This window comes from Apodemus sylvaticus, chromosome 9 (genome assembly GCF_947179515.1).
Source record: "Apodemus sylvaticus chromosome 9, mApoSyl1.1, whole genome shotgun sequence".
In the NCBI taxonomy this organism is placed as follows: Eukaryota; Metazoa; Chordata; class Mammalia; order Rodentia; family Muridae; genus Apodemus; species Apodemus sylvaticus.
Genome location: NC_067480.1, coordinates 73,538,332 through 73,557,711, shown reverse-complemented (window position 1 = coordinate 73,557,711; position 19,380 = coordinate 73,538,332). Strand labels below are relative to the sequence as shown.

The 19,380-nt window shown below is 43.8% G+C and overlaps 1 protein-coding gene across 2 annotated transcripts in view; it reads left to right on the top strand.

Annotated features, from left to right (window-relative positions):
• The window catches only part of Kat2b (lysine acetyltransferase 2B), a 97,388-nt gene that overhangs the window by 45,648 nt on the left and 32,360 nt on the right, over positions 1-19,380 (top strand). For both annotated transcript variants that reach the window (XM_052191942.1, XM_052191943.1), the window contains exons 3-6: positions 870-1,015; positions 5,832-5,924; positions 7,867-8,048; positions 14,599-14,790. In XM_052191942.1, coding sequence (XP_052047902.1) covers positions 870-1,015; positions 5,832-5,924; positions 7,867-8,048; positions 14,599-14,790 — 613 coding nt within the window. The remainder of the gene's footprint in view (positions 1-869; positions 1,016-5,831; positions 5,925-7,866; positions 8,049-14,598; positions 14,791-19,380) is intronic.

Sequence of the window (19,380 nt, the reverse complement as noted above, 5' to 3'; positions counted from 1 at the left end):
CTTCATGATGGCATTTTGATACTATGTACCATTATACTTGGTCCTAACCCAGGACCCCTGTGAATCTTATTCTGTAATCCAGGCTCTTCCTAAAGTCTCAGTTCTCCTGCCTGTGCTGCATGCTGGGGTGGCAGGTACCCACTATGCCCAGCTCATCAGTTCCTTTTCAACCTGATAATGCAAAGATGTGGTTTTGATGCTTGTGAGTTCAAATGTGTCCTCTGGATTTATTCAGTTAAGAAGATACAAAGACTGCTTTGGCCTCTGTAATTTTTGTTTATTGTATGGTTGTGTGTGTGTGTGTGTGTGTGTGTGTGTGTGCGTGCTTATGGAGGCAGAGGACAACTGTTTGGAGCTGTTTCACTCCTTCTACAGTGTGAGACAAAGAGATTGAACTGACGGTGTCAATCCTGGATATAAATATCCTCACCCACTGAGCCAGCTCACTGTTAGCCACCATACTTGGCTACTTATTAGTGTGTGTGTGTGTGTGTGTGTGTGTGTGTGTGTGTGTGCATATATGTGAACTTTGCTATGGCACATGTGAGGAGGTCAGAGGACAGCGTTTAGGAGTCTGCTTCCTTGCACTGTGGGTCCTGGGTATTGAACTTGGGTCATCAGGCTTGTGTGGCTAGAGTGTGAACTTACTGACCCATCTTGATGGCCCCACCATTTTATGTGTTTGTGTTTGGGACCTTGCTTTGTAGTTCACGTTTGCCTGGGATTTGTATTCCCACCTGTCTCAGGCGCCATGGGTTGGGATTTCAGGTTGGTGCTGTTATGCTAGGTGACAACCTTCCTTTCTCCTGTGGCTGGAGGTTATGACTTCTCTTGACTTCTTACACCTCTCCCCTTGGTCTCACCCTAAGCTGCTCACGTTTCCCACCTGGAGAATGTGTCCGAGGAGGAAGTGAACAGACTCCTGGGAATCGTGTTGGACGTGGAGTACCTCTTCACCTGCGTCCACAAGGAAGAGGACGCAGACACCAAGCAGGTTTATTTCTACCTATTCAAGGTGAGACCTTAGCATTTTACTTGTTTAATTAACTACTTTTAATTACATGCTGGTGTGTGTGCACGTATGCACGTGTACTTGTTCATGTCATGGCTCCGGTATGAAGATTAGAGAACAACTTATTGAAGCCATTTTTATCTTTCGCATATCGGGCTCTCAGGGAACAACTCAGGTTGTTAGCTTTGGCAGCACGTGCCTTCCCCTGCTCAACCACCGTGTTGGCTTCATATTGCTGTTTAAATGACTTGTCTTGTTTTTAATTTTGTATGTATGTGTTTGTCTGTGTAGAAATACGTGCACATGAGTAAGGCCAGAGAGGCTGTTGGATCCCTCGGGCCTGGAGGTACAGGGAGTTGTGAGCTGTCTGGTGTCCAACATAGATGTTGGGAATTGGATTCAATTTCTCCAGAAGAATAGCAAGTGATCTTAACCACGTAACCCTCTCTCTAGTCCCCTTATTTTTATTTTTTGAGACCTTGTTTTCCGTAGTCCATGCTGGCCTCAAACTCTGTGTTGCTGAGGCTCACTTTAAATTGGTCTTTCTGCCTCTACCTTCTAGGACCTAGAATCTAGGTGCTGTCATTTCAGTACCTAGTGTGAGGTGAGATTTTTGCATTTTCAAAGCCTTTTGTTTTCCTGTCATCATGCCCACGATCCCAGTGCCACGTGCAGCCTGTGGGCACAGGGCACTCAGCTCTGTTCCTGCAGCTCTGCTTCCTCAGGAGTCTCTAAAACGCCTCCACATGGGTGTGCAAAATTGGACATCTTGATTCACATATACTCAGAGATTTCTTCCGTCCACCAAACAGGTGTTTAGCATAGCCTGTATCAGAGATAGCGCTGAGGTATCTTGAGGGACAGAGCTGTGACAAGACAGACTTCTTCCAGCATGGTGCCACATGTCAGTCAAGGATATGGTCAGCAAACAATCAGGAATGGCTTGGCAATGTTAAAGCCTGTGAAGTGGTGTGTGTGTGTGTGTGTGTGTGTGTGTCTGGAGAGATGGCTCAGAGGTTAAGAACACTGACCGCTGTTCCAGAGGTCCTGAGTTCAAATCCCAGCAATCACATGGTGGCTCACAACCATCTGTAATGGGATCCTATGCCCTCTTCCGGTGTGTCTGAAGACAGCAACAGTGTACTCATGTACTTAAAATAAGTACATCTTTTTTTAAAAAAAGAAGCCTGAGAAGGGCAAGGAGCCATTCCTGCCAGCGAGCTCTTCAGGCAGAGAGGCTGCAGCTTGTCGGCACAGCAGTGAAGCCATCAAGGTGGAGCGTGAAGACAGGTGTCCACGGAAGGAAGGGGAGCTTCTGGGGAGGTCTGACTGTCCCCGAGCTGCCTTTCCTTTCTTCACACAGGTGGAGGACACTTTGTCAAAACCTCACAGGAGGTGGCAGAAGGACAAGTGAAACAAGAAACCTGAGGGCTGGAGAGATGGCTCAGTGGTTAAGCGTGCCTGCTACTCTTTCTGGGGCTCTGAGTTCCCAGCATCCATGTTGAGTGGTTCACAACTGCCTGCAATTCCAGCATCCAGGATGCACCCTTCTGGCCTCTGCAGGCACCTGTACACGTGTGTGCATATACACACATGCAGCCAAAACATTTATATGTTGTGGGAAATATTAAAACAATGAACTTATAGGTCTCGCGCTCCTGCTGCCCCCGCCTGCTCTCTGGAGCTGGCCCTCGCCAGGCTCGCCTGTCCTGCGAGCGCCACTAGTTCCCTTTCTGTCACAATCCCATATAACCGGTGGTCCCACACTCCAGTAACCAAATAGAACTGCCAACCTCGCAGTTGCATAACACAATACCCAGTAACCTGACCAAATCAAGACTCTCACAGCTTAAGAGAAAATATGACAGAGGGGAGGGAGAGGGAGAGGGAGAGGGTGGGAGCAAGGGCGTGCACCACCGTCTTTTTTTTTTTTTTTTTTAAGATTAGTCTTGAAATAGTGTGTCTCAGTGTTTTCCAGAACTGACTGAACTCATGATTTTCCTTCCTCAGTCATTCTAGTACTGGGGTTATGAGCACAGGCCTCCCTGCCTGGTTATTTATATATATAGATCTTTATGAAACCAGCTAATCTCCCATCTCTGGTCACGCTTTCTCTTTCTCTGTAATGCTTTATGTGTGTGTGTGTGTGTGTGTGTGTGAGAATGTAAATGTTTTGCTTGTATGTCTGTCTGTATACCACATGAACAATACCACATGAACACAAGGTACATACCAGAAATTTAGCTATGTCCATAGCTCACAAGAGCTTCCTTCTTTTATTGAGAACTACTGCATTTAAATTATTTTTATTTTTTACTTTTTTGTGATAGTGGGGATTGAAACCAGGGCCTTATTTTCCTTTGTATTCCAATATGGACAAGTGCTATATTGAGCTGCATTCCAGCCTTGACTTATCTCCCCCCCCCCCCCACACACACACACACAGGGTTTCCCTGTGTAGCCCTGGCTGTCCTGGAACAACTCACTCTGTAGACCAGGCTGGCCTCGAACTCAGAAATCCTGCCTCTGCCTCCCAAGTGCTGGGATTAAAGGCGTGCACCACCACGGCTATCTGCTCACTTTTGACAGAGAGAGCTAAGTCATCCACTGAATTCCCTCTTTGCCGTGGCTGCTGGCTCTGCAGGATTCTTGTCTTTATCTAAACATTTGCTCTGTAGTTTTCCCTTCTCTTTGTTCACTTGTTTGTTTGTTCATTTCTCCCTCCTTCCACCTCTCTCCCTCTCCCTCTCCCTCTCCCTCTCCCTCTCCCTCTCCCTCTCCCTCTCCCTCTCTCACTTACTTGTATGTTCTAGTGTATTAACTGAAGGATGGGGGGAGATGAGTAGAAGACAGAAGGGCGAAGGAGAAGCCTTTTTTTAACGTTTTAGGGTACTATTGGAAAATTACAGCCTGGGCTGGCGTAGGTTGGCGAGGGAGTCACACAGCTTCCGCAGCATAGGCCCCTCAGGTGGCAGCCTGTGGACATGGCTGTGGGGCCGGAGTCATCTGACTCAACTCTGGCAGTTTGTAGCCGTTAGTGCTTTTTTGGAGAAAGATCTTCGTGGAGGGAAAACAAGGACTGCATGACTCCCGCTAGTGTTGATCTTGGAGCAGTTGACCCTGTGGCTTTTGCTGCCTTGCAAGTCAAGATGCTGTCGGGCTGTCTGTCCTGTTGGCCATGTGGCTTGCAGCCAGTAGAACGAGCCAGCAAGTCTTGGCCCAGGCTGTAGGGCTGTGGCCTTTGCCCCCTCCCTCCTCTACAAACAACAGAACGGATATATTTGGTTCTAAAATCAGAATCCAAGATAGCCAGTGCTCTCTTTTCTTTCAACCATACCTTTCTCTTTCTTTTCCTCAGACCAGGTCTTCTCTCTATGTAGTTCGGGCTAATCTTTTTGTTGTTTGAAACAGGATCTTTCTGTGCAGCCGTGGCTAGCCTGAAACTCACTAGGTAGCTAGTGCTAGCTTTGAATTTGTAGCAGTCCTTACAGCCTCAGCCTCCTGAGTGCTGGGATGGTAGGTAGCATTCCAGCTCTATCCCTTTATATTTGAAAAAAATAAGTTCATTGTCTCCCAGTTCATATTGATTTACCTCAAAACTAAACATTCAGTGGATCAAGTTCCCAAGGGGCTGAACTAGGAAAGATGTTATTTAACTCTAAAAGTAAACACAGGAACTAGAATTTCTTGTTTTTAAAATTCATGGTAAATCTTGTTTAGTTTTGTTTTAAGATGGAGTCTCATGTAACTTTAAACTTAACCATGTAGGCCATGTGGGATGGCCTAGACATTCTGACCCTTCTGCTTCTACCTCAGAGGTCTGGGATTCTAGGCAGAGCTACACAATTGATTCATGCTTAATCTTTAGCGCTGCAAACACAGTTTACCTTTATTACAATTTGATTTTTTTGTGAAGATGGACATAGCCCATTGAAAGGATCAGTAACTTGTCCACATCCATAACTTATGGGACCCCCCTAGAAGGTGTTGTGCTCTGAGGTGAAATATTCCCTTTTCTGTACCCTTTTCTTTCTTTGGAGCCTTTGATCCTCTGGCTGGAATTAGAAGCAGTATATTTGGTTTGTGAGTACAGAAAACGTATAACTGGCATCTACAGACAGAGAAGGAATGGAAAAAGATAGAAGGAGAGAAAACTCCTTCCAAGATTCTGAGTCTGTGCTCTTGTCCTGGGCCTTATTTATACAGAATGGATCCTCCTTGTTCTAGTGTTTACGACTCTGAGAGCTTCAGCTACCTGTGGTGGCCTCAATGAGTCTCACTGGGCCTCTGGATGAAATGGAAGGAAAATGGGAGAGAAGGGGAAACTGAGGGAGGAGTAGAGTATGTAGGGTAGTCCATGGTACTCAGAATTGAGAGGTTGTTTAGCTCTGTTTAAAGGCATGAAGACACGTTTGTGGTATCTAGGAGTTTGAGTGCTTGACTTAAGGATTAGTTCTCATATATGTAGCTAAGTTTAATATAGTTGGTGATTAGTCTTAAAGCTTAGGTAAATGTGGGGTGGAGGGGTGGGAGGAAATAGATGTAATATGGGATGTATTTGTGTGTGTGTGTGTGTGTGTGTGTATGCATGCATGTGTGTGTGTTTTAAATGCCAGATATGGTGGTACATACCTTAATCCCAGTACTTGGAAAGCTGAGGCTGAGAAAGAAGGGCCAGGAGTTTGGGATCACCCTGGACTACATAGGGAGACCCTGTCTCAAAAAAAAAAAAACCAAATCCTGAACCACATAACTACAAACACACCATAAAAAAAGCCTTTCAAACTAAAGTCTGTTTTAAAAAATGATTTCTTTGCAGCTCTTGAGAAAGTCAATTTTACAAAGAGGAAAACCTGTGGTTGAAGGCTCCTTGGAGAAGAAGCCGCCATTTGAAAAGCCCAGTATTGAACAGGTAGTGTATTCTGAGGAGCTCTTCTTACATGCATTTAAGGCTGAAGGCCCTGCCCGGTTTTGTTTGCTGGGCTCAAACCCGGAACCAGTTAGTCAGCATATGTCATTAAAGCGGCACTCTAGCCTGAAGAACTTCCGTGCTTCCTTCCACATGGCTATACAGTTCGTGCATCCAGCCCCACACAGCTTCAAGAAGTTCCTACAAAGACTGTGGAGATCACCTAGGACACTGCATCCCACGCCCATGCTCAGTTTCATGAATATTCTGGCTTTTGTGTTTTAGGAGTGTTGTGCACTTAGACTCCACTCTGTATGTAGGGAGAATTGAGTAGAAAGCGTAGTTAGTAAGAACTCCTAAAACGTGCCTTTTCATGCTTTTGGTATCCAAAAATGAAAGCTTTGGGTTCTTTGTTTTTGTGTTTTTTTTTAATTTGGCACTGTCTGGAAAAGCCTATTGAGGAGAGGGAGTTCATTAAAGATGTGGAAAACACTGTAACTTGGAGGTGGGGGTGGCGGTGGGGGTGGGAGTTAATTCTTATTCTAGCTTTGTTTCTGTTGCTGTGATAAAATATCTGATTTCTGTTGTGGTAAAATACTTGATTTAAAAAAAATGTTTAATGAGAAAGGTGTTTATTCAGTTTACAATCCAGATTACAGTCCTTCCTGGCAGGAAGGCACAGTGGCAGGAGCTCCAGGAAGCTTCTCCTGTCATATTCAAAGTGAGAGCAGGAGTGCACTCAGACTTGCTGTGTCGGTCTTGTTTACGGTTGAACAGATCTGGAACCTCCGTTGTTAGGGGATGCTGCTGCCCACAGTGGGCTTGCTCACCCCACATCAATAAACTGTATTAAGATCATCCCCTGAAGCCATGCCCAAAGGCCATCCTCTTTAAGACTCCTTTCCCAGGCAATGACTGTAGGTCAAGTCTACAGAACTATCATAACATGATACTAGAGTTGTTATAAATATATGAATTTTTGTAAGAATAAATTTTTCTTTTCTCCTTTTCCTCCTCTTCATCTTTGGCTTTTTGAGATAGGGTTTCTGTGTGTAGCCTGGTTGTACTGGAATTCACTCTGCAGATCAAGCTTGCCTCAGATTCAGAGATCCACCTGCCTCTGCCTTCCAAGTGCTGAGATTGAAGGCACCGCTGCCTGGATAAGAATATGTTTCCTATTGATTATAAAGTAATAAGACTTCTTGTTCTTTTATGTGATGAGATGGGAGTGTTTTGTAGAAAATTTAGATCTATAACTCATTTGGAAAAGTACACACTTCGGGATGCTTTTTCTTCCTCTAATATTCTTGCTAACACTACAAGAGCATTATTAAACTTGTGCATTTTAGTGTTTGGTTCAAGATAAGGTAGTGTTTAGTGAAAGATAAGGCAGCAAACTTTTAAAAATTTCAGACAGATAGACACATTTTTCCAAGAACCTCATTCTGCATGTTTACTTGTTTAAGGGGTTTCTGACTCCCTCCTCTGTTTGTCTGTGATTTTTCTCTTTGGTCCTTCAGATTGAAGTGGAAACAGAATGATAATTCAGATTTTTTTTTCTTTTGTCACTTCTTCCACTGTGGCCAGAGGGAAAATTTCCCATGGCAGTATTGATTCTTTTTTTGGTTTTTGGAAACAGGGTTTCTCTGTGTAGCCCTGGCTGTCCTGGAACTCACTCTGTAGACCAGGTTGGCCTCGAGCTCAGAAATCTGCCTGCCTCTGCCTCCCAAGTGCTGGGATTGAAGGTGTGCACCACCACTGGCTGGCTGGCAGTATTGATTCTTTTGAAGCAAAGGGCAAACTTTTTTTTTTCTATTGAAAAATTATCTGTTTTTTGTTTGTTTGTTTGTTTGTTTTTTGCTAATAACCACCGAGGTAACTGGTTGTATTCAGAGCTAATTTGGTCCCATAGCTACAGGAACATGCTGCCTTTCTGTCTTTTCAGGGTGTGAACAACTTCGTACAGTACAAGTTTAGTCACTTGCCATCAAAAGAGAGGCAGACAACAGTCGAGCTGGCTAAGATGTTTCTGAACCGCATCAACTACTGGCATCTGGAGGCTCCGTCTCAGCGGAGACTACGGTCGCCGAATGATGACATCTCTGGATACAAGGAAAACTACACAAGGTAACAGTTCAGATACTGCATCCTGGCTCCATTTCATCCTTTCAGGCATGAAATTACCATTTGCTTCTGCAAACGAGGACTGCACAGTGACTCCATTTACTCAGACAGCATGCTTATGTAGTTTAATTTCAAGTTCTAGTTTTAATTAATTCATCAATAATGCATTTATGTTTATCTCTCTGCCATGCCGTGTATATGGAAGTTGTAGAAATTGGCTTGTAGGAATTGGCTGTCTCCTTCCACCGTGTGATACCGTGGGATGTAACCCAATCCCCAGGTTTGGTGGCGAGAACCATTATCCACTGAGCCATCTCACTAACCATGATAGTATTTTAGATACATTAACTTAAATGAGGTTAATTTAACGTCTAGTTTTTATTTCTTCAACGTGGCTACTGTGTCATTTACAATATCTACATGAGCCAAAGACACATGCCTTTAATTCCAACGTTTGCGAGGCAGAAGCAAGCAGATCTCTGCAAAGATCCGCTTGCTCTGCCTTAGTGAGTGCCATATTATACAGCTCAGCCAAAGCTGTAACGTAAGACCCTGTCACAAAGAAGAAATGTTAGAACGTAGCTTATATTTTTTCGTTTAACGTTTTGGTTTAATTTTAATGATTACAATATCACATAATAAACTGACATGAAGGATAAATTAGAAAGCAATTCTGCACGTTCAGTATACAAAACATAAAGGCTTACATTCATCTACAGTTAAGTAGCTGTGGGAAGAACTATCCATTTTATCTCGTTTCATGATACTCATACCACATGTGGGCTTGTTTGAGACCGGATGATGCATGTAGCCCAGGTACCCTTGAACTCACCATATAGCCCAAATGAATTCTGAGACTACAGGTGTGTACTTCCAATCCTGTGTTTATAGCTCTTACTGGAGAAAATTATTGTTTCATCAAGAAAAAAAGGGACAAAAAAAAAAAAAAAGAAAGAAAAGTGAATAGTTAAAAGAAGAGGTGTGTGCGTACATACCTCTGATCCGAAGATGCTGGAAGCAGAGGCAGGAGGATTGTGAGTTTCAGGCCACAGTCTTTAAGAGGGGGTTTGGGGTTTTGAAGTAGAATGGAAGGAGAAGAAAGAAAACTAAATGTTAAAAAAAACATGAACATAAAATAAAGCTGGGTGTGGCAGTGTGTACCTTGGTCACAGCACTTGGGAGGCAGAGATAGGTCCATCCTTGAGTTGGGGGGCAGCCTGAATGAGTTTCAGGAAAACCAGAACTATACAGAGAAACCCTGTCTCCAAAAAACCAAACCAACCAACCAAACAAACAAACGCAAACCAAAATAATTAGTATAGGGTGGCACTTGAGAACTATCAAGAAATAGTTGGCACATAATAGATACTTAAAGAGTAGCGAAACTAGAAATTGGGCCTTCAGTGGGCTCAGGGTTGTCTCTGGTCCCTCATTTTCTGATCTCTGTGAGCTGTAGAGCAGTCTTCTCTTCCATGACTCTCAGTTTCTTCCTCTGTGGAGTTGTAGTCTGTGGGATGTTTGCACTGCTGTCTGGCGTAAACCAGTTAGTTACAGGGAAGATTTTGGGTTTTGTTTTCGCCTCCCTCCCCCACCAGTGCTTTCTAGAACACAGTCTGCCAGTGTGAGGTTGCGTAGCTGTATAATAGTCAAGACTAATGGACAACTGAACTAGAGTGGTACTATTTGCGTGAGGCATTTGAAGCTGTCACAGCATATGATCGAAGCAGGGGAAGAGTCTTTTGGTGCTCAGAATCCCCACCGGACTGCCAGAGGTGGAGCCAACCATGTGAGGAGAAACCTGCAGAGACAGTGGGCATGTCCCTATATGTCCTGGGACCTGCTCATTTCTAATCAAGAGCCTCTGTTTATAACAGGAAATTAAGGTAGATGCGCTCATCCCCCCCCCCTCCTCCATCATGCCCTATGATGAAGGGAAGCAGGGAGAAGAACCCAGCAAAGTTGGGGGCAATTAAAAAAAAAGCGTACTTACAGAAGAACAAACACTATTACCATGAAAATGAGGCAAATGGGATTTTCTCTGGTGGATAAAGGTCTGAAGCTTTATTCATTAAAAAAAAAGTAAAAAGCAACCTGAGATGGGACATATCTATAATCTTAGTCCCAGGGATATGATACCAGGAGGATCAGGAGTTCAAGGCCAGACTGAGCTACAGGAGACCCCACCTTAAAATACAAAATAAATGAAACTGGATTAACAGAATTGCTTGTTACTTTTATGAGCAAAAGAAAAGGTGTTTTAAGTTTTAAATTACTGTTTAGTCAGTTCTGGTGGCACATGGTGTAGTGGCTATTCCTGGTTGTCAATTTGACTATATCTGGAATGAACTACAATCTAGAATTGGAAGGCTCACCTATGATCCTAATCTGGAGGCTCAGAAATACAAGTTTCTGACCTGGATCTTGGCCTGGAAATCTTGAAGCATAGTGGCCATAAATTCCAGAAGGTTAAGACAAGGAGATCTCTGAGTTCAAGATCATCTGGGATTAAAGGCATGGATGCACATGCCTTTAACCTGGGCCACACCCTCTGCTGGAGACCCACACGCCTTTAATCTGGGCCACACCCTCTGCTGGAGACCCACACGCCTTTAATCTGGGCCACACCCTCTGCTGGAGATATATAAGGACATTGGAAGAAGGAAGATTTACTCACTCTTGCCTGCTTGCCTCGTGGGACTGAGCAACTGCTAGATCCTTGGACTTCCATCCACAGCTGCTGCTGCCCATTTTTGGGGGAGTTGGACTACAGACTGTAAGTCATCGACAAATTCCCTAACTATATAGAGACTGCCCATACATTCTGTGACTCTAGAGAACCCAAACTAATACTCATGGATTTTGGAATTTGATACCAGCCTGCTCTACACAGCTAGTTCCAGGCCGGCCAGGGCTACACAAAGAGACCCTATCTGAAAACAAACAAACAAACAAATGGAATCTTTTATTATGATATTCATAAACCATCATTTTTATAGTAGAAATGCCAATTTCTCGATTGTCAGATACCTGTAAGTAATTCACTTCAGACCTAAGCTAGCACTGCTCAGATACAGATGTGAAGCCCAGATGGGGGCCACACGTGCGCGATTTATTACCTACACTAAAAACATTCAATTAGCTAGCTGTAGTGGCACATGCTTTTAATCCCAGCATTTGGGATATTGAAGTAGGACTGTCTTCAGTTCAAGGCTAGCTTGTGTGAGTCTTTGACTCAGAGGGGCAGGTAATACATAGAAAATTTAAACAGTTTTTACTCTTTATCAAATATCGTTTATCTGTATCAGTTTAGAAACTTCCTCGATACTGTGATTAAAAGTGTCCTGGGATTATGAAGTGTACCATCAAGTCTGGTTTGCAGACTGTAGGGGATCATCCTGGGCCTACGTGTAAGACAAGTACTGTACCAATATGTCATAACTCTAGCCCTGTTCTTTTATATTTTAATGTCAGATCTGAAATAGTGTGAGGATAATCAGAGTTGTATGGGTTTGGGCTTCTGATTTACTAGGTTTCATGATCAGCTTGCGCATGCCTTTATATTTCATAAGGCGTTACTGAGCTGTCGCCTCTCATCCCTAGGTACTCTCTCCACTTCACTTCATGGACACAGCTAACACACAACAAACAGCTCCAAAAGAAATGAAATTTGGAATTACAGATAATTAATAGTGCTTTATTTTTGATAATAGTTACTATTTCAATAAAAAAGTAAAATTCAGAATTATTACAAAATAATATTTGAACAGGAAATATTAAGAGAGAAAGTTTACCAGTACTCAGGAAGCAGAGGCAGGCAGATCTCTGAGTTAGAGGCCAGCCTGGCCTATAGAACAAGTTCCAGGACAGCCAGGGATGTATGTATGTATATGTATACCTATACCTATACGTATATGTATATGTAGTGTGGGCGTATGTATATGTGTGCATATATGTATGTATATATACAAATATGTCTATCATATCTATACAGAGGAGTGAGCTGAGAGAAGAAAACAGAAGTAGCGTAGTGTTTTAAGACTATGAATCTGAGGAGATGGCTCAGCGGTTAACAGCACACACTGCTCTTACAGAGGACTGGTGTTTGCTAACTTCTTCCAAGGGATCCAATACTGTGTTCATCCTCAGGTACTAGGCACACATGGTGCATATACATAAATACAGGCAAAATGCCTTAATACACATAAAATAAAATTTAAAAAGAAGGAAAAATTGTGGATCAAGGCAGACGTACTAACACTAACATGTGGCTTCCCAAGTAGTGACTCAGGCAGTCTTGTAACCCCCGTGCTCAGGAGTCTGAGTTTTGCTGTGAGTTCAAAGCCAGGCTACACTACAGAGTAAGGCTGTCTCAAAATGTGGGGGTGGGGTAGGAAGCTAGCTAAAGGCTTTTCCTTCTCTTCTACCATTTTCTCTCTTTCCTCCCCCTCTTGCCCTTCCCTGTGTCGTTCAGATTGGTGTTGAACCTACCATTCTCCTGCCTTAGCCGACCATGTAAGGATAATTACAGGTGTGTGTGATCACCAAAGTCTTCCCGCAGAGACACAGCGTAGCTCCATTGCCTCCATCCAAAGGAGAGTATGGGGTTGGACGCAGAATGAGGCCACACCCGTGGACAGCAGCACCCCTGCCTTCCTGTCCTTGCCTCACCTTACCTGTTAGTGTCCTCACTGGATGGAGGAAGGCTTTGATTATTTTTTTTTTTTTTTTTTTTTGGGCAGCAGCACTGGCCTGGAAGAGGATGGTTTGCACAATGACACATTCCCATGGGGTCTCCCGCGCTTAGTGCTGCACTCTCGGAATCCCGTGAACTCACAGCAAAACTCAGACTCCAGAAACACGGGGGTTTCTGGGAGTAGCGGAGTCCACATCTGTAGACTGAAAATCCAAGCATGGCTTCTGAATCTTTTCACTTTCTAGCATTAGTGTTGAAGGAGGTTTTCTAAATTAGATGGCTCCTATTGTCAGCTCGCTGCAGACCTCTGGTCAGATCAAGCAAAGGTTTCTCTTTTATTCCAGGGTGCTGAAAGTAGTTTTGACTTTGAGCCTGCAGCGTGTGCCTAAGTGACAGATGGTCAAAGCCTATTACTTCCTGCACCCGACTGGGTTTTGAACAGTCTTAAAGCTATTTTCTTCCCACAGCTTCAGTAGTAAGAGAGTGTTATCTAGGCAGTTCATTCATTCATTCATTCATTCACTTACTCATATATCATAAAAAAGAAAATTGTGTGTGTGTGCGTGCGCACGCACGCGCGCGCGCGTGTATGTATGTGAATGTGTACATGTGTGTGCTCGCATGTACTTGAGAGGAACACAGAATTAATATGTAGCTAGCCCAGGCTGGCTACAAACTTCAGTGCTACTCTTCCCTCAGCCTCCTGAACACAGCAGTCACAGAGGTATGCCATCATGCCTAGCTGCATAAGTATTTTGTTTTTATTACATTTTATTTATGGTGTGTGCATGAAATGTTGGTTGTTAGACGCAGCAGCAAGTGACTTTCCCCTTGAGTGATGCCACATAAGGAAATGCCTCTGTTGCCTTTCCTTTTTGTTTCTCACTTGTATAGCTTATTTATTTATTTTCAGTCCTGGGATCAAACCCAGGACCTTGCTCATGCTAAGTGAGCTTTCTGCCTCTGAGCTACATCACAAACCCTTTATATACATACTTTAAAAAGAATTTTTAGTTTTAAGTACTTCATACCATTACAATATCTTACCCTTCAGATAATTTAAAGAAAGAAATCATTTCATAACTCTATGATGAGGCAAGGTCCTTTAGGCCAGTTAGATGTGATATACACATTTTTTTCAGATGCTTACCAGCTATCTTTAAAAATAGGATGTTTCAGATTAGTAGGTTTTCTAATCGATGTGATCTATTTGAATCTGACTTTGCATGAACAGTGACGGGATTATACCTAACAACACGTCTGATTATGGCACATTTTGACCTCCTAAGATTGAGCAACCCAGGTCGGTAGCCCTGTTTCCTTGGTGTTCCATGTGCTAAGTACACATTTTACTTTGGACCTCGGGAACTTCCGTGCTGGCATGCAGCAATGTTGGGCTCAATCTTCAATCCTCATCCACTTTAGCATCCATAGTGCTGGGATTATTGGCCATTGCTCCTGGCCTATAATTTCAATATAAACTCAAATTACACTCTGTACCTAACACACGCTATCTCATCCTGCAAAGTCCAACGAAGTATTTGTGACTTTGTCCTGTTTTATCGGCAAGAAGGTGTTCACTGAGCCATGTAGCGTAGCCACAGATGTAGTCACCTGACAAAGCAGAATTGGACGCCAGGCTCTCTGCACAACAGACTAGGAAGAGGCCACCAGGTGCCAGCTGCTCTTGGTAACCTGCACTCACCTCTTGCTAGTAATCCCGTTGGCTGATCATGCTGGTGGTTATTGCCGGCCTGGTTCCTCCAACCGAGCTTCATTGTCTACAAAGCCTTTGTGGTTGGATGTTTTGGATGGCTGGGGCTTGATGGCCTACTGATGGAACTTGTCTCCTTTTTGCAGGTGGTTGTGCTACTGCAACGTACCGCAGTTCTGTGACAGCTTACCTCGGTACGAAACCACAAAGGTGTTTGGGAGAACATTGCTTCGCTCCGTCTTCACCATCATGAGGCGACAACTCTTGGAGCAAGCCAGACAGGAAAAAGACAAACTGCCTCTTGAGAAGCGCACGCTAATCCTCACACATTTCCCAAAGTAAGGGAGCGTGCTTATAGGCCTTTGCTTTATCACAGGGCCTGAGGGTGTGGGGACTATGCCAAAGCCTACTTAAATAACCCAAATCATGAACATCAGAGTACTGCAGTGCTTTCACGGACCCCTTGTGGCTCAAACAAGACGCAGAAATAATTTAAAGCTGTTGGCCTTTTGCTGGGACAGTCTCTCAGCTAGGTCATCTAAATTTATCCTGACTTCTTTGCCATCCATCTCTCCTCTTGCTTTTCACTTCCGGCTTACAGTTCCCTTCCGTGCCCCGCCTCTGCCTTCTCTTTGAGTGTCCAGTATCCCTCCTGCTTCTCTGACTTTCCCTGAAGTTTCTGCCCCTGTACTTCCTGCCCCAGGTCGAGCCTTGGGCTCTTTATTATACAAAAAGCCATACTCCAGTCTGACCCGAACAGCACCTGGACAATACTCCTTCTTCTCTGAAGGGTGCCTTTGGGCACTAACTGCTGCCCGACCTTTATCTTTTGGGCAGGTGCGGAAGGACAAGCTTATACATAAAGAAAACCTGGTGGTGGGCCATAGAAATGGCCATCTCATCCCGCCTGCACTCTGCTCTCTGTTGGTACACAATTAACAATTGAAAATACGGGGGCACACTTTCATATAAAGTAAGGGAAGGTCATCCCTCCTCAGAGAGGGTGACCAGCCTTCTGTCCCCAGAACCTCTCTGCATTTCAGAAAACATGGCAGTCCTTTTTTGTTTTTATTTGTTTGTACTGTTTGAGACCCTGATTACCTTGGAACTCACTGTGGAAAAGGCCGGCTTTAGGTTCACCGTGATCTCCCAGCTCCTGTGTCCTGAGTACTGGAGTTTAATGTGGACACTCTTCTTCTGGCCAATACTTTTTAAATTAATCAAATTTGTTCTTTGAAAATCCTTGTATATAATGAATTCTGATTGCTTTCACCTCTATGCTCTTTCTTTTTTCCCTAGAGACAGGGTTTCTCTGTGTAGCCCTGGCTGTCCTGGAACTCACTCTGTAGACCAGGCTGGCCTTGAACTCAGAAATCCACCTGCCTCTTGCCTCCCAAGTGCTGGGATTAAAAGTGTGCGCCACCACTGCCCAGCACCTCTATGCTCTTTAATATTTATCATATTCTTGTTCAATTGTGTCCCTCTGTACCCTACCAGGGCTGTCTGTGTGGACACAGAATTGAAACTATTGACTGGACTCTATGGTTTCACCAGTGGGTACCCAACTCAACACAATATCTCTTCACTGTATTCTGACAGTACCAGTAGCTTATCATCAAGGGGAAAGCCCAACCTGATCTGTGAGAGGGCCCAGCCACCATTTTGCTCTATGTATTTCAGGTACCAAGATGTTACAGATGATGAGGGAAAGTCCGTAGGTACAGTTTCTGCCCATTCAGGGGGTGCAGAAGAACCCATCCCTGGGGAAGTGCCTGCCTCTTCACGCCTGGCTCTCACCCTTTCAAAAGCAGCCCTCCAGAACTGGGGTGGAGGCTTCCTTCAGTTCAGCCTTGTACCTCTGAACTCTTATGAGTGTAGAATGCACACGCTGTGTGACTCTTGAATCTTGCTTTGCTGCATGCATGAACTTTCAGGAATGATGTTAGTGCAACAGGAATTTGGAGGGCCCTATCCTGGGCTTTAGGGCCACAGTGTTTTTGCTTCCCCCTTCCTATGGGGTCAAATCTATGTCCACGCATGCCTGGCCTGCGTCCTCACCTGAGGTACAACTGAGCTGCCACGAGGCCGCAACTCCATCTGAGTTAGTAGAGCGGCTGCTGGGGCAGGGCTGAGGACAAGGGAAGGTGGTGCGGCCCATGGCTTGTTGAGCAAAGATAGTGAAGGAGATGATTTTTTTTTTTTTTAAGGGGGAGAATTCTTTTTTCTTCAAAAAGAAAAAGAGTGAGGTTGGGGATTTAGCTCAGTGGTAGAGTGCTTGCCTAGCAAGCACAAGGCTCTGGGTTTGGTCCTCAGCTCTGTTAAAAAAAGAAAAAGAGTAGAAAAGAGTAAAGGTTTAAGAACTACTGGGAGTGTCAGAGCTTTTCTTCCCTGACCCACTGAAAAGTGTTGATTTGGAACAGAGTGGGAGAGGCACTTTTGTATTCTTTGATCAATGATGATTGTAATTACGCTTTTGGGAAAACTAATATTTAGATTTATTTTATTTCTAGGTTTGTGTATATGTTTGTGTGCGGGAACATGTATGTAAGCACCGTATGAGTATCAGAAGGCCAGAGGCGCCTCTCTGGATCTGGAGTTCCGGGTAGTTGTGAGCAAGCTTGATGTGGGTCTGGGAATTGACTTTGGTGCCTCTCTCTCTCCAAGAGCAACATATGCCTTCTCTCCAGCCCCAGAAAAACCGAGTTTTTATTATCAGATTACCCAATTTGTATCTCATGAACTATGTTAAGAGTTCTTGTTTTGAGTCATGGTCTTACTTTGAGTCCAGGCTACCTTTGAATTCATAGTTTGTTTGTTTGTTTTAATCTCAGCTTTTCTAGTGCTGGGATTCCAAATGTGCATCACCAAATCTGACTCTAAACACAGTTTTAAATTTGTTAGAATAAGTTAGGTCCAGGGTTGCTAGGTTGGGATCAACTAAATTAAAATATGTCCCAAAACCCTATATGGAAACCTGTTACTTTGTAAGCCAGTTCAAAAAATAATAGTAACGTAGCAAACACACACGCACGAGCACACGCACACCACCATCACCAATAGTGATTGTTTTCTAACTGAGATTACTGAACTCTTCCTGACTGTTTAATCTGAATCCAAAGGCTGATTTAGAGAATCCCATGGATATCACTGGAAGGCTTGAGTGGAGCATCCAGCATTTGCAGAATCAAACTTTTCTAAGGAAGCCTGCATATGAGGTGGAGGCCAAGTACCAGGGAGCAAAACTCCAGTCATGCGATGCCCAGGGTTCCAGATGTTAGTACAGGATGCACCCCACCCTGGAGAGAAGGGGTGTGACTCTGATAATGCTACTTCGCAGAGGCCACCTTTCAGTCATTAAAGCTCCTTTCCTCCATATTAAGGCCATTTCCCACCTAATGTTTCTAATTTGCCACTTAAGGAGCATTTTTGCCTTTAGACCATAGTAATCCGGCTCTGTCGAGGGATAAAGGTGACCCTGAGCCCCGCACCAGTTATAGTGCTAAGGGAGAAATTTTAATTACTTTGTTTAGTGACAGTTTTTTTTCTTTCCATAGCAAAATTATGTTGCTCTCTGTAGATATTTGCTAATTATAGTGTGTTGCTCCCTCTGCTCCCAGTTCTGGCATGCTTGTGCGTTGAGCTGAGAAACCAAGGCTGCTTTCTCCTCTGTTACTAATGGTAGGTTAAGACTACCGCCAACCTCTCTGAAATCCCCTTCATAGAATATGTCAACATCCGAGGCTGTGGGGATTTATGCCTACAGTTTTGACTGTAAAACCATATGTGCTGAGAGTCGGAGGTGCTCTTTGAGCCTCTGGTATTAGACGGAGAGCTAGGACCTCTTTGCCTGGAACACAGGGAGGTCTCTCCGCTTCTCTCCTGAATTTTCCACCATTCTTCCTATCTTTATAGCTGCTTTTTCTTTCACTGGTTTATTATCTATTTTCTTACTATTCCTTTATTATTTATTAGTTTTTTTATTCTTCTTTCATACATTACATCCTGACCGCAGTTTTCCCTCTCTCTACACCTGTACTTCTACCTTCTCCCGTGTTATTTCTTTCTTGAGACAGAGTCTCAACGTGCAGCCCTGACACCTTGCTGGTCTGGAGCTTGTTAAGTAGACTAGGCTGCCTTGGACTCACAGAAATTAGTCTCCTGAGTGCTGTGAGTGAATGCGTGTACCCAGCTGTTACTAATTTTTGTTGTACTGATACTCTGATACTGGAATTAAATTTTAGGGCTTTTTTGTTTTTTGTTTTTTGTTTTTAAGACAAGGTCTCTATATGTAACACCCCTGGCTGTCCTGGAACTCACTCAGTAGACCAGGCTGGCCTCAGACTCACCGATATCTGCCTCCCAAGTGCTGGGATTAAAGGCCTGAGTGTGGGGTTTTTTTTTGTTTTTTGTTTTTTGGTTTTTTTTTTTTTTTTTTTTTTTTTTTTTTGCTTTTTTGGTTTTTTTTAGAGTCCCTTGCTGAAATGCCCAGACTGATCTTAAGTGGTGATCTTTCTGCCTCAGCCTTTTGAGTAGCTGAGATTCCAGACTGGTGTCGGTGGGTCTGGTTTCTTGTACTGGTTCTAACTTGTGGCGCTCCCCCACCATTGTTACAAGATTCCTTCCTTGTTTTTCTTTCTCTCTTTCCCCACACCCATTGATTAATTTCTCACCCACTCTCTTTTCTCTCTCTCCTTTTCCGTATTTCTATTTTTTCTCTCTGAATTGAAGTGGAAAAAAAAGTAATCTGTGGTAACACTAGTGTATTTATTGTTGTTGGCCTCCAGTTGCTGTTGAGATGCAGTTTATTTAGTGTGTTGTGAAGTAAGTACAGTAATTTACCACTGGTCTCAATTCAGAGCCTGCTCTTTAGTAGTCATGGGAATGTGGAATGCTTCTTCAATCCCTCTGCACTTTACATGTTTCCATGG